The sequence below is a fragment of the Nannospalax galili genome, unplaced genomic scaffold, assembly GCF_000622305.1.
Source record: "Nannospalax galili isolate Female #2095 unplaced genomic scaffold, S.galili_v1.0 scaffold1402, whole genome shotgun sequence".
Lineage (NCBI taxonomy): Eukaryota > Metazoa > Chordata > Mammalia > Rodentia > Spalacidae > Nannospalax > Nannospalax galili.
Window position 1 is genome coordinate 229,517 of NW_008348453.1, and position 24,813 is coordinate 254,329.

At 45.1% G+C, this 24,813-nt stretch overlaps 2 protein-coding genes and 1 long non-coding RNA gene across 16 annotated transcripts in view; 2 read left to right on the forward strand and 1 right to left on the reverse strand.

The window, feature by feature from the left end:
* Positions 1-9: 9 nt before the first annotated feature.
* On the reverse strand, positions 10-22,720 carry Med8 (mediator complex subunit 8). 10 transcript variants are annotated; one of them, XM_029569504.1, is made up of 9 exons: positions 22,583-22,720; positions 20,775-20,893; positions 19,807-19,951; positions 18,914-19,054; positions 18,654-18,735; positions 17,878-18,126; positions 17,005-17,065; positions 9,824-9,941; positions 8,636-8,884 (listed from the first exon to the last, which is right to left on the reverse strand). In XM_029569504.1, the coding sequence occupies exons 1-9, from the start codon at positions 22,703-22,705 to the stop codon at positions 8,813-8,815; spliced, it is 1,110 nt and encodes a 369-aa protein (XP_029425364.1). In that variant the 5' UTR covers positions 22,706-22,720; the 3' UTR covers positions 8,636-8,812. The 10 variants fall into 10 exon arrangements, with proteins under 10 accessions (XP_029425363.1, XP_029425367.1, XP_029425366.1 ...); XM_029569503.1 differs by lacking the exons at positions 8,636-8,884; positions 9,824-9,941 and adding an exon at positions 10-500; XM_029569507.1 differs by lacking the exons at positions 8,636-8,884; positions 9,824-9,941 and adding an exon at positions 527-676.
* LOC115072400 lies at positions 2,850-6,367 on the forward strand. Of its 3 annotated transcripts, none has more exons than XR_003851455.1 (3): positions 2,850-4,211; positions 4,575-4,681; positions 5,249-6,367. It is a non-coding gene; the product is annotated as an uncharacterized LOC115072400 (long non-coding RNA). The 3 variants fall into 3 exon arrangements; XR_003851454.1 differs by having other exon boundaries at positions 5,263-6,367; XR_003851453.1 differs by lacking the exon at positions 5,249-6,367 and having other exon boundaries at positions 4,575-5,097.
* A 36-nt stretch (positions 22,721-22,756) lies between the features above and the next one.
* Positions 22,757-24,813, forward strand: part of Szt2 (SZT2 subunit of KICSTOR complex) — a 52,302-nt gene continuing 50,245 nt past the window's right edge. The window contains exon 1 of one of the 3 annotated variants that reach the window (XM_008845358.3): positions 22,757-22,861. In XM_008845358.3, the coding sequence (XP_008843580.1) occupies positions 22,835-22,861 (27 nt within the window). In that variant the 5' untranslated portion in view covers positions 22,757-22,834. The remainder of the gene's footprint in view (positions 22,862-24,813) is intronic. The other 2 variants (XM_029569498.1, XM_029569499.1) reach the window with 2 other exon arrangements.

The window sequence follows — 24,813 nt, forward strand, 5'->3', positions numbered from 1 at the left end:
CAGCCTGCCTCGCTGATGGCTGTGGCCGGGCCCGCACCCAGCCTCTTCTTGATGTCCGGTCCGCATGGCCCCATTCTCCAGCAAGAGGACCCACTCATCTGCTGCCCGCGGAGTCCCAGCTTAGTACTCGGGGAAAAGTTCCAGGGTGCAGCCTTCCCCTCAAAAGTGCTGCTGCTTCAGCAGGGCGAGCCCAGCGGAGCACAGGAGGGCCAGCTGTGCGAGCTGAGGGCTGATTGGGGTGGCGGGAGGGCTAGCGGGAGGCTGCAGCTGGCTACTATGCCTTTTTCCCAGCCTATAAACTTGGATGAGTCCTAGCATTGGGAGCCACGGAGAGGATTTCCTGGAATGGAGATAGGAGAATACAAGTGGCCCGGGGCAAGAACTGTGAATCATTGTCTAAACCGGCCTTCAAGGTAGTAAGGAAGGGAAAGGCAAGTGAAATCAGCTGTGGTTGAATGTAGTAGATCTTGGAGGCCAAAAGAGGCATTCTGATTTTTATTCTAGAAGCAGAAGAAAACGCGAGATTTTTGAGGAGGTTAAAATCAAGCTGGTCTCATTCATCAGACCTTTACTGGCCACCTACAAGTGTGCAAAACCACTTCAAGCTTTGGTTTCTGAACTCTGTAGCCCAGGTACAAGATCCGGTGAGAGACAGCTGCCAGACCTAAGGAGGAAACTGATAGGATTGGAAACAATGTGGGGATTTCTACATAGTTGCCAATTCAACACTTCCTGGCCCCCACCTCTACAAACACCAAGCTATCAGACCACATTTCCAGGACATGAAATTTCTATCTCTTTTGCACATTATGATCCAATAACTCCTTTGTCAAATTGATGATGTAAATGGTGGAGAGAATTAGGAAATTCAAGAAGGTGACTAGGAGTGATAGTTCTTTCATAACTGTTAGGATGTAGCTACCTGGATGTTTTTATCTTAGAGCTTGCTAAGAAATTAGCCAATGAACAATTCTGACTACCTATTAGCACCAGCTCTTGTCAGGAAACGCAAAAAATCTACTCTAAAACCTCAATCTCTTTAGACCTACCAGATCTACCTGGTCTTCTCATTCTGTGTTTCTCTTGATCCATATCCCATGCTTTAACCATTCCCCAGTAATGTCAGCATCTTTGTCTCTAGTGGACTTTCATGATGGATACTGAATCCAAAAGCCCAGCAGAGCTTTCAAAGCAGTGCTTTGCATACAATGTTGAAGAAAGATTTGTAAATGAATGCTCATGAATTCACATGCAAGCACATACATACCTTGGTGATATATTGGGCTGCTTCCAAGGCTTAAGCCTTCCCCTTGGCTCAGCACAAAGTACAGTCAGATCTCCAGGCAGTAAATCACTCCTTCCTCTGGCATACTGTAATGTAATTTTCTGTACCTCCCCCAACCATAAGCTCCTTTCAGTCAGGAAGAGCTCATATTTTTGTCATCTCTCTATCTCTATCATTGGGCTTATTGTCACTCAATTGACTTTACATAATGTTTGTTGATTGGATTTCAGATCAGAATGAATGGGACAATAGGTGGAAAAAGAGATCAAGAGACCCAGAATCAAGTGGAGGAAAGTAGTGGAATTCAAGTCTTTCCATTTCCCTTGAGAGCAATGTTCACTGAGCCAATCAATACTTATTGAAGTTCTGATGTCTTCCACGTATTCTTTGACAGCTTTGCAGCCACACTCCAAAATATTCCAATCAGTGGGTGTATGACCTTGTATATATTGTGGAACCTCTTAAAAATTAGAACAAATTGGTACCTAGCTTACAGACTCACTGTGAGGGTTAAAGGAGATAACCCATGCGAAGTACGCAGTACTCTATCTTGACATTAACAGACAAGGTAGGGAAGTGGTCCAACATATCCATAAAGTACGTATTTGTATATGAATTCATGAGCATTCATTTAACAAATCTTTCCTAAACACTATATGCAAAGCACTGTTCTGAAACCCTACTAAGAGATTTTGGATTATATATACATCATGAAAGTCCACTGGAGACAAAGAAGACTACTCTAGATGATGAAACTTCCCCAAAGTCCAAACATATTAGTATGAGGAAACTTCAAATATACATGTATTCACCTGGGCCACATAGATAAATGGTCATGGCAAGGCCTCAGTAAATGTTGGCTGACTACATGAATGACCAAGCTCAAAGACTCTTCATTCAATTCTCATCCTAGTCCTGACAGCAGGCATCTTCCAATATCTTATGTAGCTCATGTAAACCAAATGGCATCTCTGTAGCCATGGGATTCTTGCAAAGTATCCAGTCTAGGGGAGTGGACATACATATAAACAAACAACACTAGTAGCATGTGGTGAATATTCCATAGAGAGAAACCCATAGGCTTATGAAAGCACTGAGGAGCAGGGAACTTAACCCAGGATGGGGTTTTGTTCTTAAAGCTCTCAGAAATGACATCTACATTTAACATTAAAGTACATTTTCTAGAAAGTGAAGAAAAGGCTTTCCAAAGAGAGAAGCATATATGTGATGGCCTAGAACACAAAAGATGTGGCAGGCTTGGGGAACTCTTACGTATGGCTCCAGCTCGAGTCAATAGGGAAGGGTCAATAGACAAGGCAGGCAGGAATCAGCTGATGAAGAGCCTTGTGGGTATAGTAAAAAGTTTGGATTTTAGGAGCTGGGTGTGGTGGCACATGCCTTTAATCCCAGCACTTGGGAGGCAGAGCTGGGCGGATCTCTATGAGTTCCAGGACAGCTGGGAGACCCTGTCTCAAAAAGACCAAAAAAAAAAGTTTTTGATTTTAATTCTCTCTCTCCCTCCTTCCCTCCTTCCCTCCCTCCCTCCCTCTCTGAGGGTGTGTGAATTTTTGAGAAAGGATCTCACTGTGTAGCCCAAGCTGCCCTCAAACTCCAGATCTTCAACCTCTGTCTCTTCAGTATTAGGATTACAAGCATGAACCGCCACACCCAGCCTCTGTTTATAATTTTCAGCTGTGGCTGTACACAGGAATCACCTGGGGAGCTTTTAGAGCATCAGTGCCTGGCTCTCACTTCTAGATTGATTCTAATGGTTGTTTTTAATAGGAAGAAGTTGGAACCTGTTTATAGGCTGTGTGTAAAGAAAAAATAGGACCCACCAGATACATACACATAAATCGCATTTGGCTAAGGAAAACACTCCACAGGCTGAAATGTGTGGAAAGGAAGTCAATCAATAGGTTGGAAAAAAATTGGGAGAGTTTTCATAAACAAGTCCATTTTCCCATCAGTCAGAAGATAAGGCATTCGCTGGGCATGATGGTAAGGATGAGAAATTTCAGGAAGTGGTAAAAGTCTGGTACAACCGATGGCAGTCAGTCAGGTTTCGTGGGCAGACATGATGGCCCCACCAAGTGCAGGCCATGAAGAATGGTGTTCCACATCAGCGCTCAGGGTTGCTGTTTGCTTGCTTACTTTTTGATTTGGTTGTTTTCCTTTTTAAAAAAACAATTTCTTATTTGTGTGTATGTATATATACACTGGTTCATGTTGGGGGTGTTTGTATGTGTATGTGTATAAGGTGATGTCACATCTATCTTTTACATGGGTACTGGGGAACAAAATCAAACTTTCATGTTTGAGCAGCAAGCACTTTACCAACTAAGCCATTGTCCCAGCACTGCCCTCCCTACTCCACTTCTGTTTAAAAGGCAGAGTATCACTTTATAGCCCAGGCTGGCCTGGAATTCCATAACCTCCTGCCCCAGCCTCCTGAGTGCTGAGATTACAGATGTATATCGGCATTGTAAGCTCCCAGCAGAATGTAGGAGGTGGGAGACTGGGTATCAGAAATGGGACAGGTTGGTATCTGCAAGGAAGCTATGTGGAAGGCCTTGGAGGTGAGAGCTCAGGAAAGGTTTTGTAGAAGGCAAAAAACCACTCCAGAGCAGGCTGACAAACTGGAGAAACTAAACCCACAAGCTTGCTAAGAATGCAGGCTCAGTAGAATGGGGAAAGAACAGCCAGACAAAAACTAAAATTCCTTTTCCTTCATGGAGCCTTCCTGACTCACGGGAAGTGAGGTGACAACTTCCTGAGTCCCACCCTGACTGACTCACTCCTCACTCACTGAGTCTGGAGGGCCTTCTCTTTCCCCAGAAGATAAATCTGTGATGTTGTTTCTCCGGTGGTTCAGCCTGAAAACCACCACCTATATGAACTTTACCAACTCTGATACCTGATTGAGGTTTGTGTTTGGGCACAAAGCTAAAATGAAGGGGGACCAAAGAAGTATAGGAGGCAATGAGGAAGAATGGGAAAAAGTATGCCACACATTTTTGAGCAAGTGGGGCAGTGGGGAACAGAGTGTGGAACTCATGGAGCAACCAGCTACCAGCAAAAGGAACTGAGGATCTTGGAGGCAGCCTCGTGGGCACTGTGTCAAGCTCCTCTCTCCCTGCCCTATCCTGTAAAAGACAAAGGGCAGTTCTTACACAGCAGCCACACAGAGAAGCTGGGGGTGGGAGGTGGGTTGTACCTTGAGGACAGGAGAGCAAAGATGAGGGTGAAAGTTTTCTAGTTAATCATTCTGCATGTTCCTGGGCCCCAGCCAGCTAGCTGGTATCCTTTGAAGGAGGCTGGGACCATGGCTGAAAGAACATCTGGATGACAGAAGGGAGAAACCGCATGCAAACACTCATCTATCAACTACAATTTGTAAGTATGCTTGAACCCCAGAAAGGTCAGAGACAAGGGCTGATCCCTAGTGGGTAGCCAGTACCATATACTACAGGTATCATTTAGTATTCACTGAACTGAAGAAACTCAGGGGAGAAAAAGCACTGGAAAGGGAAGTTTTTATTGGGAACAAACCAGAGCAGGCTATTAGGATGGAAGAAAGCAGATCTGGGAGAAGGGAGAAGGGAAGAGAAACTATTACACTGCGCTTTCTCTGCGAGCCCAAGGCACACTGCTTTTCTTGTGCTCTTATGGTTGAATCCCGTACGGTTACTACTGTCACCTCTTAGACGGAGATGGGGAATTAGAGAGGTTGAAGATGTAGCTTGAGGTCACATAGCAAGCATGTAGAAATAACACAGGCATTTCAGACTGAGGAAAACACACAGACAAAGGAATGAACCCAAAAAGACAGGTCAGGCACAGGGAACTTCAAAGGATACCTTTTATCTAAAAGATATGGTGAGCAAAAGATCTTCATATGACAGAAGGTTAAAAAGGACGCTGGCCTGAGGTCATGAATGGGATTTTTTTTTTTTAATGAAGACTTGTTTGCCTAGGGGTGCCCCTGAAGATTTCTGTGTGGAAGGCTGACACAACCCCTTTTATACTTCAAAAGACAAACTGGCAACAGTAAGTGTATTAGCAAAAGGAAAGCAGGAGGAGGAGAGCAGCTGGGAACCCACTCAGAGGCACAGGTGTGACACAGACCTGACCTACATCTGTGGTGGAGAGAACAGAGAGAACTCAGGATTGACTGACACAAGGCTGGCAAGGCTGGTAACACAGGTAGAATGGAGAATAGGAATACACTCTAAGACACCCCAAGTTTGAGGTGAGATGACACATTTAGCCTCCCATACTCCACACCCTCCCAATCCAAGTTCCTAATAGCACTGAACTCAGCAAACCCAGAGTTCATCCATGAGAGGAGGTTTAACAACACAGTGGAGAAATGCAGAGGCAGAGATCAGACTTTGAGGTCCTGAGTCCATCTTAAAACCATACATACAGTTGGAAGTACAGTTGAGTCTCCTTTCTTTTCGTATGTGTGCAGTATATACATGTGTACAGGTGCATATGCTCATGTGTGCATGTGTGGAGGCCAGAGGTCAATGCCTGGGGTCTTCATTTATTGTTCTCAACACTATCATATTATTATTGGTCTTTTTGAGACAGGGTGTCCTTGTAGCCCCAGCTGGCCTGGGACTATGTAGACCAGACTGGCCTCAATCTCACAGAGATCTACCTGCCTCTGCCTCCTGAGTGCTAGGATTAAAGGTATAGGCCACCACACCTGGCTACTACCTTAGTTTTTGAGATGGGGTCTCTCACTGAACCTGGAGCTCACCAACAGGCTAGACTGGTTGACCAGAAAGCTCCAGGGTTCCTCTGGTTTTCACCTCCCAGCCTTGGTATTATAGACACCACACTGTGCCATGTTTTTTGTTTGTTTGTTTGTTTGTTTTAAGCTTGAGTAATTTTTATTCAGGGGTGCCATGTATACCAATTTAAAACATAGACAAGTTTTGAGGGTATCTGAGTGTACTGGATAGCTTTAGTTTCAACTTGACACACCTGGGTTGAGGGAGCCTCAATTGGGGAATTGCCTCTATTGGACTGGCCTGTGGCCATGTCTGAGGGGCATCTTCTTGATGAGTGTGTGGGAGGGCCCAGCCCACTGTGGGTGGTGCCACCCCTGGGCAGGTGGGCCTGTGTTGCATAAGAAAGCAGGCTGAGCAGGGGCCAGGGGAGCAAGCCAGTAAGCAGCGTTCCTCCATGGTCTGTGCTCCAGCTCCTGCCTAGAAATTTCACTGAGGTAGAAGGCCCTTGAATTTTGGTTGGATTTATTTCCCATCCTCTCATGTGTATATGCTTAACCAACAAGTCCAGACTGTCTGCTGCCTCCTGCTCACTGGATCCAATCAGCATAACATCACCAATATAGTGCCACCAGATTGGTACCAAGAGTGGGATATTGCTGTGACAGACCTGACCTTGGTGTTTTGGGAGGACTGTGGAAGTGTTTGGAACTTTGGGCTGGAAAAGCCATTTCTTGCTCAAAGTTTGTTGCAGTGGAGCTTGGAACAGTTACGTTGGAAGAGTTGTGGACGATGGAGGCCTGGCTTGTGAAGCTTCAAAGGGAAGCAGAGACTACCGGGGCTGTTCGTGTGAGATTTTGTGTTGAGAATCTGTGGGTTCTGGTCGGCTGGGCCTGAAGAATCAGCTGTGATTAAGAAGAGGCCAGAACCACTGCAGTGAAACCTTTGCTTTACTGGAACAATTGATGCTGGTTAGCTGGGGCTGAAAACTCAGCTGTAACAGGAGATCAGCACCACTGTGGTGAAATCTTTTGGGAAGTGTTTCCTCAGGGTCAGCACACAGAAGCTATGGTCCAGAAAGTGCCCAAGCTTCTATCTGAAGATGGAAGCAGGACTTGGTGATGTGTAAGAGACTCCTGCATAGTTCTGGTGTTGAAAACTTGGAGGGGACATGGAGGGAATCTGAGGCTTTGCACCCGAGAGGCCAAAAGACGCCATGGGTAAGGTGACACCACAGTTTTAGTGGAGAACCTAGATTTTAGAGATACCAGGACCATGGGACCACCACCAAGGGCAACAGTAGGTGTGGAATGGAGATGACTGAGTCTTCAAGACCAGCTGTGTGTGCTGTGGATGGCAGAGTCAGAGAAGTGGAGTTCCCCAAGCCCTTTGATGCCCAGAAAATCATGAGTGAATCTCAGATGTCCAGCCTTGAGCTACTTTGCTGCACTTATTTTTCCTTAGGTGTGCCCAAATCTTCTCTTTTGAAATAAGACAGTACTTGTTTTGGATTTTACTGAACCCCAAAATTAAGAGACTTTTGGAAGAGACTGTGAACTGTTAAGTGTTTGAATATTTCAAGGACTGTGAGACTTTTAAGGTTGTACTGTCTTGTGTTGTGATATTGTTAACATTATATCTTGGGGACAAGAAATGAAAAGATTATGGCTTAATAGTGATGTGTTTGTGTGTCAAGCTGACAAGAGGTCAATTGCACTGCATAGCTTTAGTGACAACTTGACACACTTGGGACATTTTCTTGATTGTTGAGTGATGTGGGAGGGCCCAGTACACTATGGGTGGTGCCACCCCTGGGCAAGTGGTCCTGTATTGTATAAGAAAACAGATTGAGAACAAGCAAGGGAGTAAGCTAGTAAGTAAGCAACATTGATCTATGGCCTGTGCTCCAGCTCCTGCCTCCAGGTTCCTGCCCTGAGTTCCAACATTGGGCTCCCTGATGAATTATGGCCCAGGAGATGTAAGACAAATAAACCCTTTCCTCTCCAAGTTGCTTTTGGTCAAAGTATTTTGTCAAAGCAATTTGGCCTGTGCTCCAGCTCCTGCCCTGAGCCCCTACCTTGGGGTCCCTGATGAACTGCGACCTGGGAGTTGTAAGCAGAATAAACCCTTTCCTCCCCAAGTTGGTATTGGTCAGAGTGTTTTGTCCCAGCAATGAAGAACAAACTAGGACACTGAGTCTATCAGTGTCTTTAAGGGCAATATTAGATCCAAAAGTGAGGAGACAAGTTTAAGATAGCTAAAGCAGTTACTGTAACTTTTATATAAAGGACCAAATATAAGAGAAAAACACCCCTTCTATTTTCTATAATATTTCTTTTATTTGTATTTAAGGCTTATAAATTCCTTCTATAGAAATTTCATTTTAACAGATTTCCTTAAATATCTGAATTCTCCTATGAGCTTTAGGCCTTGGTCCGTCGTCCCCTTTTGCCACATAAAGTTATACCCAGTGTGGTGGTACACACCTCTAATCCTAGCCCTCTGACGGCAGAAGCAGGCAGATCTCTGTGAGATAAGGGGCCAGCTGGATCCACATAGATCCACATAGTTCCAAGCAGGCTGCGACTAGGGAGACCCTGAAATTTTAAAGCCATAAGCAGTGAACTGTTCAACCATGTATTCTCCATCTGAATTATTATGTGAGCAGGCCCATGTTCATATCCAAAATTTCTGTATGCCCAGAATTGTGCTGTCGCTTGGTGGCCTGGGCTCCCTTTTCACATCTTTGGAAGCACATGCTTTCTTGCAAAATATCTATCCCCCGGCTTCAACTCTTCCTATGACACAATGTCTTCTGTGACATCCAGCAGTGTGTCACAGGACGCAGACAGCATCTTTTCTAGCACATAAAAAAAGCTTGATTATCAGCAATTAGTCTCAAGTCCTTTTGAAAGACGAAGACACCCAGAGCAAGAGATATGGACACGCCACTGCCTAGAAGGTGCAGACCTGTGCCATGCTTTTTACAGGGATGTTTGCACAGCTAGCACTTTGCCCACTTAACTCACTGAGCTATATCCCCAGCTTTTTTCTTTAGTTAAGCTACTTAATTATAATGTGTTGCAATCAAAATAGTCTTTAATTGGGTAAAAAGGACTTTTTAGGAAAGAATAAAAGGCGAATAGTAGCATTTGAGTGCTATTTTCCTGAAAGACTTTTCTTCTAAGCTTAGACTTTATATTATAGAAAATTAATAGTCACTTAGTTGCAGGTTAAACTTAAATACACTTGGTTAAGGTAGCCTTTGAGATAAATTACATTTTACACAGAGAGCAACTTAGGTTCCAGAAAGTGAAGCAACTAGTCTAAAATCACACAATGGGTAAGTCCAGGCTAGGATTTGAACTCATACAAAAATAAGTTGCAGAATTATGAATGCTGGAATGGAAAGGTATAGAGAGTACAGGAGAGGTGGTTTAAGAATGGCCAAGTGTATAGGGAAGAGGGGGTAGAAACTTTCCAGGAAGCAAGTGACATTTGAACTGGAAGAACTGTTCATTGGGTGAACAAGGAGTGGCAGCAGTAAGAAGGACAGATATTCTGGGTGGCAGAGCTGAGAAACAAGCCCCTGCCTGCCCCCCCGCCCCCGTCCTTATGGTTACAGCTGAGAGCACTTATAGCAAAGTGCTGAGAATGATAGGGACTGACACGAATCAAGGTCAGAAGGAACAGTGGTCAGTGTGACAGTAGGGGGCAAGCAAGGTACAAGGAGCTCTGGCTCCTTACATCTACACAATGAATTATACCAGCCACTCATGAAGATCTGAGTCCCACCTACCAAGAGCTGACTCAAGTGAGGCTGGGACTTAGCACAACTGCATGGAGAGAAGGAGTGCTGAAGGGCCCCCATTAGGGACAGGATACATGAAGACTGTAAAACTGAGTTCTTAGCTGGTCTGGTCAGGGAAGAAACACCATTTAGAAACAATGAAAAAGAACGTCTTAGGTAAGGGAGCTTGTCTTTTGGACTCAAATCAAAATGATATAATTTAAGACCAAACTGGGGCTTAAGAGAAGAGCATAAGAAACAGCTAAGTATGAGAAATCACAAAACTAGACACAAAACTGATTTACTATATCAGGCAATCAAGCGTAAAAAGGTCCCATTGCTAGCTCTGTACTACTTGCTAGGGAGATGTTGGGAATGAAAATCATTCCAACAGTGTCTCCAAGGACAGCTCATTAGATAGCAGCACGGGGAGCTACAGAAGGAAGAGCTTATGATCTCTTAGCGACGTTGGTCAATCACTTATTCAAATAACTACTGGGAACAGATTTCTAGCAAGGGCTAGCTAATGTGTACTGAGTTTTTCCTATTGTCAGGCACTGTTCTAAATATTCTGTATGTACTGACCCACTTAAACCTCACAGCAGCCTTTGAAATACCCACTATTATCCACAGGAATAAGGAAACAGGCACAGAGATTTAAATTAACATCCCAAGGCCACATAGCTAGTAAGCAGCTAGGCTAGGATTTGAACCCAGTCAGTATGAGGCTAGAACCTGTTCTTTCAACATAAAAATAAGTAATTACAGCCTATAATATACAGGATATAACATATTATATATACATTATATATGTGTGTATTATTATTATATACTGTTTGCTTCTTTGAGACAGACGTAGTCCTGGTTGGCCTAGAACTTGCTATGTAGACCAGGCTGACCTGGAACTTGCAAACATCCTTCTGCCTCTGCCTCCTGAGTGCTGTGATTACAGGTATGTGCTACCATGCAGAACCCAAATGTGATTTCATATACCACTCCAAAAATCATACTAGAAATACTAGCAGTACTGCCATAGGTAGTGTTCATGATGGGCTACATGCTATGGGATACCCAGACATATTATCTTGCCCAAGATCACATAGTTCTCGGGTGGGAAAATCATGACTCAAACTCTGACAATTCAGGGTGCTTGAACCTGAGGGGCAATAAAGTGCAGATCTGGAGGTAGAAGACATTTGTACCAGCTACAGAAGTGGAGCATAAAAGGAGGTAATTGACTTTCCTGGTACATGTGGCATTGAATGTGACAGGCTGGGATGCTAGAAAGGCTCAGAGAGAGGTGGCATGGAAGCTGAATTCTGAAAAGACAATTGGACTCTGGCATGATGGCACACACCTGTAATCCCAGCAATCGGGAAGCTGAGGCAGGAAGATCACCAAGAGTTCTAGGCTAGCCAAAGAGACCCTGTTTAGCCTGGTTTAGCTGACTGCACTTAGGCTACTCAGTAGTTTGTATGGCTTTTGGAATAAAGTGGGTGGCAAGACAATACAGAAGATAAATCAGAAGGCAAAGCACTAGGTCAAAGAATCTTACTTGCTTTTCCACAAAATGTAAGCTATTTAAAAACCTTTCTAATACCCCCAGGGCACCCAGTAGCTTGGACTGAAACCTTTTAGACTAGCAAGAATTCCTTGATGTCAATTTTCTCTTAATGAGGAGGGCAAGGCTGGGCTTGTTAGCACAGATCTGTCAGCTCTCTGGGAGGCTGAGATAGGAGAACTGCAAGTTCAAGGCCAGTCTGGGCTATAGTTCAAGGCCATCCTGGGCAACCTTATCTCAAAACGAAAAGTATAAAGAGGGCTTGGAATGTAGCTCAGTGGTAGAACACTTGCCTAACATGCATGAGGCCTTGGGTTCAATTCCTAGTTAAAAAAAGGCTGCATGTTCAATTTGCACTGTTTGAAGTTACCCTCAAGGGGCTCAGAAATTAAGAGCACATGCTCCTCTTGCAGAGGCCCCAGGTACAGTTCTTAGCACTCACACTGTGGCTAACAACCATCTGTAACTCCAGTTCCAACGCAGTCTTCTGGCCTCCACAGGCACCAAACATGCAGGCAAAACACTTGTACACATAAAATCAATTAAATCTTTAAAAAACTTACCTTCAAGTAAAATGAATATTTCAGAATAATTTTACTCTGACTTTTAGTATAGCTGGAACACTGGAACTACCACCCTGCTAGGTGTGTGTGAGCCCCAGTCTGAGAAACATTCAGAGTGAACTGTCAAAAGGGTTTAAGCAGGAGAGTAATGGGATCAGAGCTACAGTTTAGAAAGATCTATCTGGCAGCCTTTTGGAAAGCAAGATGGAGTTTCCAGATGTGGAAATGGGGAGTCTGAATAATATTTTCACTGAGAGGGGCTCAGAGGCTCAACTGAAGTGAAGGACAAGCCCGTACCCCAGAGACAAAGGACAGAACTTGGCCTTGGATTGTTTTTGGGATTCAGCAGACATGAGCTAAAACAAAACATGTTGAGCTACGCACCTAAGAATGGTGGTCAAGTCAGGTGTGGTGGTACAAGCTTTTAGTCCCAGCACTTGGAAGGCAGAGGCAGGTGGATCTTTGTGAGTTCGAGGCCAACCTGGTCTATGTAGTGAGTTCCAGGCCAGATGGGCCTACAGAGAGACCCTGCCTCAAAAAGACAAAAAAAGAATGGTGGTCATAGAACAGACAGCATAAGAAGGGGAGTTAAGGACAAGTCCTGGAGAATAAGAACATTCAAGAAGCAGAAAGAAGGGGGCTGAAAAGATGGCTCAGCGGTTAAGAACACTGGATATCCTTGCAGAAGACCCGGGTTCAAATCCCAGCACCCACATGGCAGCTAACAACTGTCCATAACTCCAGTCCCAGGGGATCTGATGGTCTCTTCTGTCCTCCATGGGCATTGCGTGACACCGGTGCACTTACTCACATGCAGGCAATACACATGTACACATAAAATAAAAATTAAAATTAAAAAAAAAAAAGCAGGAAGAAGTTCAGAAGTCGAAAAGCTGCTAAGAACTAGCCAGAGGCAGTAGAACAAGAATGTATGCACAGAAGCCAGTGTGGGAGAGACTTAAAGGAGATGGCTGGCATTGCTAAATGCTATGGAAAAGAGTATGTAACAAAAGAACTGAGTCAGAGAAAGTGCACACAGGACCAAGCAGGATCTTTACCGTGTAAGAGACACTAAATCATCATTAGCTAGGCCATGAAAACAGGTGTACTCCAGAGAAATTAGCAAAAATAAAAGATGCCCTACATGTGGGTGTACACAAAACACAAAAATCAAAAGGACCACAAAGTAAGGAGTTTAGAGTGACAGCAAGGAATCGAGAGGCAGAAAGCAGAAAGGGAGCCACCCAGGGCACTCTACATTTGGTTCAGTAGGTAAAGTTATTCTCATATGGGACAGGTAGCTGGGAACATATAGGAGAAATAGTTTAGGATATCCCATATTCCTGGCTTAGGTAATCCCCAGAAAAACTAGAAGAGAAACAGGTATGGAGGGAAGGATGACTAAGTTTGAGTATCTACAACCTGTGGTACCTGTGGGTCAAATAAGCAGGGATACCCAAACTACACAATCTCCTATACTGAAGAAGTCTTTCCATACACATATCTTGTCCAGGGGAGACAGATGCTTGAGAATGGGAAAGTGATTTGATATGCATCTACCTCACCACTTTTGATGAATCTTTGTGAGAGAGGATATGAAAGCTAGAAAACTGTCAGGGAAGTGGTCTAGAGGAGGGTGGTGACAGGTAAAGAATGTGAGAAATTGGGGGATTTAGGGCTGATTTAGAAAAATTGGCCTATCCAAATAACAAATTTGTACAGCAAGTAAAACAAAACAAAAAGCAATGCCTGCACAAGTAGGCTTGAGAATCTGTCACTTTCAAGCCATAAAAAGATCACTGGGATCACTTAGGTGGGTAAGTGAGCCCCAAGGAACTCAACAGCCTTGGTCCATGCCACGCCCAGGAAACTCACATGTCCAAACAGTGGCTGACATCATGAGAGAATGTGACTCAACAAAAGCCAACATTAGAAGAACCCATGTGGAAGTCAGGAACAAAAAAAATAAATAAATAAATAAAGGTTGTTAAACAGGAGAGAAGTTTGTTCTGTGGACACTGTACGTGTTGATGTTCTCATGACAAGATGGAGCACTGTGGCCTGCCATGGGAGAATCACTTTCTATTCGGATCAGAAGCCATCTGCAGGGTAGTATACTCTTCAAGTGCTAGCCTCTGTACATTCCAGACTTTGAGGAAAACCACATCAAACCTCTGTAAGCTGGCATCTAAACTCTTAGAGCAGACCAGAAAAAGGAATACAATTCCTGGTCATGTTCTTAGCCAATGCTAAACCACCAACAGGTTCTCCCTCCCCTCAAATCTGGGGCACAGGAAAAAATGTCCACCTCTTAGTAGTTTCCCTGGATATTAATCGGGAGCTGGCTAGGATGGGCGTTTGGAAGGATTCCGCCTCCGTCCTGCCTCGTGCTGGGATCAGCTCACACGGCTCCTGTGTCCACAAGACACAGAGAATACATTGTCCATAAGGAAGATTATTCTGTACAAGAAATTCAGACAAAGGGAGAGGTTGTTTCCAGCTGCCCGGGGGAGGTGTGGAGGGGGTAGGAAAGGGCTCAGCCTTACATCGGAGCATTCCTACAGAGTTCAGCTTCTTCTTTCAGCAGCAGGGCAGGAGGTGGGCTATCATTACCCACCCCCACTCCCACTCCCCAGCTCAGGCCTAGTGCTGGGCCTCTACAATTAGAAAGAGCATTTGGCTACAATCTACCTATGCTGTTTGTGTGAGGCCAGCCAGCTAAGTAGGGCAGCAGTACACACTGGAAGTAGACAACAGGCGACCAGGGCAAGCTGTAATGGCTGAATCCCAGCCTCGGGGCAGAACCAGAGAGGTCTTAGGCAATGTCCACTGGGCTTGACACTGATAGCATAAGCATCCACCTTCAGTGGGATGAACTGTGCTGTGGGAAGCACTTTGTTTCACACCTGCTGCTGCTTTCTCCATCCCAGAAACAAACCTGGGAGACAATGGTCTAATCACTTTGTCCAGGGCTCTCACATGTAGAAGTACAATCTCTAGGGAAGAGGGTGCTCAGAAATAGAATACCACCAGAGCAAGGCAAGAGTCATATCGCGATCCCAAACCTGAACAAGTAAGCAGTCGTGTCTTCACAGGGAATTAGATACACATCCTTCCAAAGCAACCAACTAACTGTGAGGTATGCGAGATAGTCTCTCCACTGTTGTGTGAACTGGTTTATGGGTTCCAAAGAGGGAGATGAACATATTTGTGTGCCCGGAGATGTTTGGTATTTTTTGGAGGGAGGAGGTGGTGGAAATGAGAGGATGTGGTACCAAAGTGACTAAGAGTGATGTGGGTGTCTCTACCACATGAAGTGTTTGCTTAAGGGCATACGATGTAGGTGAGGTCCTGAGGATGTTCCTACCGTGACAGGAAGACATTCTTGTTCTTAGAGGACAAGGAACCCATTTCAGTAGCATGGTGGGAGTGAAGGCAGTTCAGCCTGGGACAACAAAGAAAGTTGGGTTGGTACTATCGGTGGAGTAAAGGGCAGTAGTCACTGGAAGATGCTTCAAATATCTCATCTATCCAATATCCCATTAGCTTTGACATTTAGTGGGAAAGGAAAAAACAAGAAGATAAACAACACCTGGATGGGCTGACAGGGCAGCCTGCTTAAGTGGGGGAAAGGTCTGGGATTGCCTCAGAGGTCATGACAGGACTCCCCTGGTCCTGTCACTCAGTGTCAGCTCAGTGTTGTGGTCACTGAGCTTTGTGAGCACCATTCCTGTCTCAATACATCAGGAACAGAGGTGACATCTGGGACCACTTTTTCAGGCCTCTGCTGCCACACTCTGACAGAATGTTGTCTGACACTGCTCAAAGGCCAAAGTACTAGTTGTGACCAAAGAACACAAAAATTGCAGCTGTAAGAACTGTAAGGAAGTCTTAGGGTTTTAAATCAAAGATAAAGATAAGGGAATGCTTTAATGGAGAACAAATTAGAATTGCCTTCTAGCTCTCATAAATTGCAAAAAATCCTGAGCCAGTTAACATTCGTTTAAACAACTTTATTTGGCTAACCACTGCTGACTTGATCCCTACTCTTGCCCACAAAGGAACACTGAGAAAGGCAGCTGGCTAGCCTTCCAAAACCACTGTTCTTGAACTCAATAAAGGTAAGAAAGCCACTGGCACTGTCCTTTCACTGTCAATCTGGATCTTTTCTGAGCTACAAGTTTTGTGAAATGGAGGCAAGCTAACCTGGCCAGAGTGCAGAAACAAGGCATTACTATGAGGACAACTAAGCTCTGATGAGTGACAGTGTGAACTATGATTCCCTTCTCCAAGAAACGTTAAGTCCTGAGGAAGAAGTTATTTTCCATGTGCTATGGGAAAACTTTCTCACAGTCTTGCCTGATGGAACCAATCCTGAGAATCTCCCACCTACTGGTCCCTAAACATCTTCCTTCATATGCACAGGGTAGGATAGTAGATGGAGACTTTTACTTATTTCCTAGGTAAAAGCTGAACTGGATTCACCAGATCTGTAGGTGGATGATGTCCCAGCCTAGAAGCCTCTTCACACGTAGCTTACAGGGTCAGCAGTATGGAACCTGGGCAGGAGGGCCTTCAGACTCAGTATGCCTTCAAGACACATAAGCTGCTATGGTTTCTGGCAGCACAAAGTAAGCACAGGCTTATGTGATCATGTCCATCAGGGCACCATTGTCATGAAACAGTATCAGATCAGAGTGAGTTCTGGATGAAGGACTGTGGAGGGCCTGGTAGAAAAATAGCTGCAGGAAACTATCATTTATTGAAGACCCATTATTTCACATACTGCGATAAGTGTTTTGCATTCATTTTCTCATTTTAATCCTCACAACAACCCTATGAGGCAAGTATTATCACCACTTACAAATGAGAACAGGCTCAGAAAAATTAGGTCACTTGCCCAAAGTCACGCAGCTATTCACCAGTGGAGCTGGGATTTTCTGTTGCTGAAAGACTGTTCTTTTTTTTTTTAATGTACCCATCTACATAAGACTTGAGCAAAAGGTAATTTCATTGCCCAACTCTGCACAGATCACCTGGGAGTGGAGGCTGGTGTCCACACTCACCGCTGGTATGGATGCATTGAAGCTGACTTGATGTTGGTTTTTATTCCACTTGGCATTTTCCCTAAAAGGAATACAATGAAAGATATCTGAAACAAGGCAAACCTTCACAATATACCGGAAGCGTGGTATCTCAGGTTCCCTCCTGTCACCTCATTCAATCGTCTCACAACCTCTGTGGTGTCTGACCCCAGGTGGCAGAAATTACAGGTGTGGCTCTTCAGCTGGCTCCCTCCCTTCAAACATCTAAGAAAGGAGTGATCTGAGAGAATAGGGCCAGGGGTCTTAACAGCCCCCCAGAGATGGCCTCCTGCTCATCTACTCCTGGGAAAGACAAGTAAACACATATGGCCCCTGTTTAATGTCACAGGTAAACAGTATTGTGTTCTCTACTGCTTAGTTGTCCTGGTTCCTAGACAGTTTGGAAGAAATACCTTCTCAGCCACTTCTATGAGGACTCCTCCAGATTGCTCTCATTTACTAAAAGTGAGCACAAGACAAGGCAAAAAGCTAGGAGCAAGAGAGACAGGGTACAAAGAATCCTGTAGGACTGGAAAACTGCCTGCTTCTTAATTCCTGATTATCTACCACTGGTCTTAATTAAGGTCTGGCCATTTATTTTTCTACCTAGGAAGAGATACACACTAATATACAGAATAAATAGGACAGTTAGGACAAATGTCTGAGATGGAGGTGGAAGGCAAAACCAGTTTCTGCTACTCAAAGGCCTTCTTCACTCACATGTGCCTGAACTGTTTTCCGAGTCACAATGCAAAGGAGAAAACCTCCAGGTCTGGGGTGCTAGGGGCCCAGATAATCTAGCTCATACCCTTACCCTACTCTAAATCAGCTACATTTTAACCCTTGCCACCTTACCTGGCTGACCTGCTTGAGCCATCTGTACCCCACTGAGCATTGGCTGCTGCTGGCTTGGAGCACCTGCCATCTGAACTTGCTGTAGTCCTGAGGCTCCTGCAAGGATCGTACCAGCCCCTGGTTGGCCAGGTTGGCCAGGACCACTGCTACCTGAAGGTCTCCAATTAGACAGCCCCTTCCCAAAGGCAACAGCGGCCACTAAGGCATTAGTGTCTGCAGGGTTGAAGGTCTGCTTGTTTGGCCGGAGACCTGAAAAAAGAGCAAGAACTCTAAAGTGTGTGTCTGACTTTGGACTAAACTCAGCAGTTGGAAGACCAGTGACGGTCACCAGGTTTACAGTTCTGATTCACCAGTACCTAGACTCCCTCCAGTCCAAGAGAGTCAAAAGCCCCCAAGCCTATCTCTAAATTATCATTTTGTCCATTTCCTCCATGTGCTCCAAGGCTAGTCTTGAAACATAAAAGGCTAACAGTCAGGATATAGACCCTTTGCACCAGTTCATTTAAACACAACTTTTTAAAAATTATATTTATTGATTTTGTGTGTGTGTGGGTATGCACACCACGGCTCACATGTGGAGGTCAGAAGACAACTTGTTGGCTCTCTCCTTTGCCATGTGGGTCCCAGCCATGGAGCCTAAGTCAGGCTTGGTGGCAGGCAGCTTTATCCACTGAGCCGCTTGGCCAGCCCCACCAGCCCATTCTTCTGCCCTTATTTCACAGGTACCCAAACACCATTCCTAGTGACCCTCTGTTCTGCCACCAATCCCTCCTTACCTCCACTCTCTGATTCTCGTTCTTCTTTGTTGATTTTCTCCAAGAGGTTTGAGCACATTTTATTCAAGCTCTGGATCTGCTTCTGTAACCGAGGAATTGGTATAGCAATTAGCAATGATTCTAGGGAAGCATCTTTCTTGTGCTCTTCCACAGGCAGCCTAGGTGTAACCAACTCCACATCATTGTTACGTAGGAGAGGTAAAGCCTTGCTTCTTATGAAGGGATGGGGTTAGGATAGCAGGGCAGTGACTCAGTCCAACCTGAGCTGCATCAGCACCAATGCGGGCAGCATCTGTTGTCAGCTGCTTCTCCTGCTCTTCAACTTCAGGGTCAGGCTTGGTTCTCAGATGGTCAGGGACGACCTCATGGCTGAAAACAGGCACTCGTCCTTCAGTCTGCCGCTGTAACACAGGTTTTATTAATCCTGCTGTGCTGTCCAAGTAAGTCCATCTGGCCTGATTTCCTTTCCACAGATCAACAGTACATTTTCAGGGAAAACACAATCTGAGGCACAAACATAGCTATCCTATAGCACTGTCCCCTTCATGTTATGATTTTTCTTCTCACATACATTTCTCTATCATAACTAGGGCAATTAAAACCCACTCTCCACATTTTAGTTCCCTCTTTTGTTATTTTATCTTTTGTGATTTTTGTCCTGTCCTCCCCACCACCCCACTTGCTAGGCAAGCACTCTACCACTGAGCTAAATCCCAACCCCCACATTTTTTAAGACTGGGACAAAGTTACAAATGGACAGACTTTTTTTTCTTCTTGATATAAATGTTAGAAAAGTCTTTGTCTTAATGACATAGCCTTGGGGTTTTTACAGCACTATTTAAGAATGACTCTTCCACCTCCATCCTGGTGACCCACACCTTTGATATCAGCACTTGGGAGGCAGAGGCAGGGGGATATCTGTGAGATCAAGGCCAGCCTGCTCTACATAGCAAGTTCCAGGCCAGCTGGGGCAACAGGGAGACCTTGTCTCAAAAGGACTCTTCCACCTCCAGAAGGACCAGAAGTCTTCCAAAATGCAGCCCTTGCTTTTTACTGCCACACACTACCCCACACTCAGAACTTCTACAACAGCCAAGCAACAACTGTGCTCCAGAGCCTCATTTCCCCAAGCTGAATCCCTTTTTCTTCTTACCATGAGGTCTTCATCTCGGTCTGGGGACAACACCAAAGGGATGATGACCTGGTTACGGAACAGTAGTGTCTTCTCATGCTTCAACACCTTGTTCAGTGTGTTCAACTGTCCAGAGAGCAATGCAAAGCTGTCTAGGACAGAGGGCCTGGTGGTGGTAAGAAAGTAACAGAATTACTTTTCCCTATAAAGTACTAAGATTTCCTAACACTAGGAATACCCAGATTCACCCCTAAAAGACTCATAGCCTATGACTAGCCTAGGGAAGAACCAGAATTGCTAGCAAGGATGGTGGAGTTAAGAAAGAGGGATACTTTCAATTTCTGACACAGATGTTGGGGGAAAAAAGCAGGTCATTGTTTGAATGGGGTTGGGAACAGGGGCAAAATATGAATCATGGTTGCACTTTAATAACTGAAAACCTTGAAACTAGACACCCCCCCTTTTTTTCTTTTTGAGACAGGGTCTCCTTGTAGTCCCAGCTGGCCTAGAACTTACTATGTAGACCAGGCTGGCCACAAACTCACAGAGATCTACCTGCCTCTGCCTCCCAAGTGCTGGGATCAAAGGTCTGCACCACCACACCTAGCTAAAACCTCCCTTTTATCCTAGTAACTTAATCCATCATTCCACAGTAAGTTGGATATCAGATTCAGTCACATCTGTGGAAGGAGATGAGCATGAATATAGCTGTATTCCACCGAAGGAATACCTCCTCACCAGAGAAGTCAAAAGATAAGAATTCAAACCTAGAAACAACCTAGGTTGAGAACTAGGTATTTCTCTACTTTCTTGCCATGGAGGCCCTAAGCCAAACTATACTTGTCAATGTTGGGCAACCCAGCTCTTTCCAAATGAAAAAAGATGTTTACAAATTGATAATGGTTACATCACTGGAGATGTGCTGTCAGTCAGGGGGCTTGGCCCCCCCACCTATGGATCCCTCCCCAGCTTGTCCTGGCAACCCTTACCAAGTCAGCCGGTCATACTCGTTTTCCAACTTGTAAATGAAACTTCCCAGTGAATTCTTCAGATCAGCCACTTGATTCAGCAGTGCATCTAATGACGCCTCAAGCTGCTTCTCCTCCCTCTGCAGCAACAGTATGCTTGGTTACTCAGATACACATGTGACACACATACAGAAAAATTAAATTGTTTTCTATCTTGGTATTTGGGTTACAAAGAGCATCAACCCTTAGACCTTTCAACCTGTTCACCTGACCTGAAGTCCTCCTGCCAACTAATTCCTCTTTATCGCCCTCGTACGAGATTGAAGGCTTTTCTATATTAGGGTACCCTATTCTCTTTCAGTAAGAACATTTCACCAGCCCTCATGATTTTGTTTTCATAACAAAACTGGCTTAGAACTGGATCACTTAGTCCTTTGTCTTTTAATTCAAAATGCTTGCATCTCTTAACAGCCAGCATTAGATCTGCAGTTGGGCTCAGCATGAACATGCACATGGCCTTTTTCAGAAACATAGGCTTGGTGTGTCCACCACACCACTGTGCTTCCTGACAGAAGCTGCTTTCCTTGGGCATACAGAGAATCCTTCCTGTACCGTATCACTTTGTGTAGTTGGTACTTGGCACATGTCCTACACAAAGTGCAGTGCATTTTAGGAAGCTCTGCCACGGCAGCAAGAATGCCATCAGCACAGAAAGCCAGAACTAATTCCTCAAGATCATTATCTTGTGGGTGCCTCTGTAGGACGGGACACCAACTTCCTCTGTCTTAGAATCAGCCTCCTTTTTTTTTAAAAAAAAAAAAATATTTTATTTATTTTTATGTGCATTCGTGTATTGCTTGCATGCAGGTAAGTGCACCCGTGTTATGCAGTGCCCATAGGGAACAGAAGAGGATGTCGGATCCCCTGGAACTGGAGTTATGGACAGTTGTTAGCTGCTATGTGGGTGCTGGGATTTGAACCCAGGTCTTCTGTAAGAACAGCCAGTGTTTTTAACTGCTGAGCCATCTCTCCAGGCCCCAGAATCAGCCTCGAGTGTGACAACCGTAACAACACAATCTGGAAAACCTGCCTACACTGTGAGGCTTTTTCTGAATACCAGCTCTCCCTCTCCCACCCCTCAAATTTCAGGTAACCTTAGCATTTGATGCTTCAATCTTCTTGCTGAGTCAATGTGCACTCTTTTATCTCCGTGCCAATATTCCAGTGCCTCCTTCATAAATCTGGTGACCCACAAACACTTATATTGGAGGATTACCAGGTGTAACAAACTGAATGATTAATGAAAAACAGAGACAAGACCTGCACGCATTTATGAGCACTAGACAATCTTAAATGCTAAGCGTCTACAGGGCGGTTCCTTGTGACCCTCTGTGGTCTGTTTTACTCCATTTTTTCACCCTTAGCAATGGGCACAAACTGGGAAGACTGATGCAAAACTTGCAAACCGGAAAATGTGACCGGCAGATTTTTTTTATAATGAGTTCCACCCACAGCCTCAGACTGTAAACGGCTTAGTGCTTGTCCTTGGCGGCCCACAATGCCATGAGCCTTCAGCTTTGTTACGCCTGCATCCAGCAGCGTACGCCGAGTCGCCTGCGGCCAGCCCGCTACTTTCTTGTTCTCGGATAGCATCTCAGCCTTCTCAAACGACGGCCCGATCCTTTTCCGCTCCCATGCACGTCGGTGCTGCGTCCTTCCTCCCCGCCCGGCGGATCAGTCCCTCTGGTCCCTCAGCAGCTGCCCTCGCCCCTCCCGTTTCTCTGCTTTCCCCAGGCAGCCTGGGCCCTGCCCCGTCCTCGCGGACCCACCTCTGTCGCGAGGTCAGCTACCCGGAGCCCAGCCCGCTTCTCACCTGCATTGCAGCGGCCTGGCTGTCGCAACCACTTCCTCTTCCGGTTTCTCATGCGTCTGCGCCGAGAATAAGACTGCATCTACCAATTGGAAACCTCGGAAGGAGCCTTCCCAGCTTCTTCCGGTTCCTGTCCGGCACCGAGCTAGCTGGGTCAGGGGTCAGGAGCAGAGCAGCCTCCGGGCCTGGACCGGCGCGAGCGGGCTGTGTGATGGCCTCGGAGCGCCTGGAGCCGGAGGTGAGAGCCAGCGGGCGGGCGCGGGCCGAGCCGGGGACGGCAGCAAGGCTTCGTGAGTTTGTGGACCCCAGTTGCATCCTTGTCGCCGACCCACTGACCTAACGATGGTGGTGGTGACCAAGCGTGTGTTTTATGTGCTACAGTTTGCAGTGGGCAGCACGGTAGCAGACCGACTTTGCCGGCTGCTGCACTTCTTCAAACGTTATTATGCAATCAACAGCATGAGTTGATTCAGCCCCAGCGCTCACGCCTTTGGGAAAAAAAAGCTTTGTTTTCTAAGGAAAACCTTTGACTTTGTTCCGATTTTGACGCTGTGCAACCTCCGCCAAATCGTAACTTCCTAGAACCCTTTTCCTTCTGTATACAAATATCTGCCCTGTGGTGTGCGTTGAGGATCGTGAACGTTAAGCTATAGAAGGCATCTAAGGCATCTCTTGAATGATAAGAGCTGTGCAAAGACATGTGTGTGTGTATACATGTGTATGTACATACATACATGTGTATGTATGCACATTATATGCATTGTAGTTCAGACTTGTGCAGGAAATGGGGCAGTATTTATTCTCATGTACACAGAATACCAGAAAGTCAGCACAGGTGAAGAGGACTTTGGGAAGTAGCAGAGTTTTAGAATTAGAGGATCTGGTGGGGGAGGGGAATCTTAGATTTGTGTACAGATGTCCAGGACCACAGGAGAATATATTACTACTGGGGCAGAGCAGTGGATGTATATAATGATACATACTGTAATGATTACTTCAATTCTGCATGCCAGCCACCATTCTAAACACTTTCATGATGTCAGTCCTCTCAACCTTATAAGGTAAATTCCCTTATCAGCCCTACTTTTTAGTCAAGAAAACCGAGGTGTAACTATTAGAAGAAACAGAGTTGCACAGCATGTAAGTATGAAGGCTAGAACTCCATAATGTTCAAAGTGTAAATAAAGTACCCACAGAATGGCAGACTTCCACCCCAGTGGGTTTTGGTGTGATAACACCTAACAAGAACTATGATTGGTTATAGGGAACTGCCCAATTGTTAAAAATCAGACATGTTCAGAGGGTGGTTGACTACCCCACACATACCCAAAATATGAATGTTGAGGAAGACTATGAAGAATTAGGAGTGTGTTTCCATATGGGTTTAAAAGACAAGACATAGGGGTTGGGGATTTAGCTCAGTGGTGGAGCGCTTGCCTAGCAAGCCTAAGGCCCTGGGTTCGGTCCTCAACTCCGAAAAAAAAAAAAAAAAAAAAAAAAAAAAAAAAAGACAAGACATTGAGAGAGAAACTATGGGGAAATACACATTAGGCAGATAGTCTAAAGCAGTACTGTTCTATAGAAATCTAAGTAACCTACAATGTTAATGTTACTAATTGTCACTTAAAGAAATCAAATAAATAGCAGCCCTGGAGATGTCACTTAGTTAATAGGATGCTTGCTCTCCTGTGTGAAGCCCTTGGCACTTCATAAACTGTGTATTGTAGCTCATGCCTGTAATCTCAGCACTCAGGAGGTAGAGGTAGGAGGATCAGAAGTTCAAAGTTATCCTTGGCTACATAGTGAGTTTGAGGCCAGCCAGCCTTGGATACATGTGACCATGTCTTTAAAAAAAAAAAAAAAATTACAGCCAAAGTTAAGCCTTTGTCAAAATCTTTTTGTTTGGTTACTTTTTGGTGCTGGGGATTGACCTAGAGGTCTGTGCATGTTAGGCAAGTGTTCTGCACGAAGTTACACCCGCAGCTTGCGTTTATTAAATTCTTAATTCACGTTTCTAAACAGTTATCTCAGAAGGTAAAGGGAAGCTGGGTGTGGTGGTGCAGCCTTTGATCCCCCACTCAGGAGGCAGAGGCAGAGGCAGGCGGATCTCTGTGAGTTCAAGACCAGTCTGGTCTACATAGTGAGTGAGTTCCAGGCTAGCTGGGGCTACAGGGAGACCCTGTCTCAAAA

Excerpts from the sequence above, each read along its gene's own strand:
- Med8 (XM_029569502.1), bottom strand. The coding sequence starts at position 22,705 with ATGCAGTCTTATTCTCGGCGCAGACGCATGAGAAACCGGAAGAGGAAG. Across the intron at positions 20,894-22,582 it reads TAGCTGACCTCGCGACAGAG|AGGGAGGAGAAGCAGCTTGA; the intron begins GTGGGTCCGCGA and ends CTGTTGCTGCAG. Across the intron at positions 19,952-20,774 it reads GAGTATGACCGGCTGACTTG|GCCCTCTGTCCTAGACAGCT; the intron begins GTAAGGGTTGCC and ends TACCACCACCAG.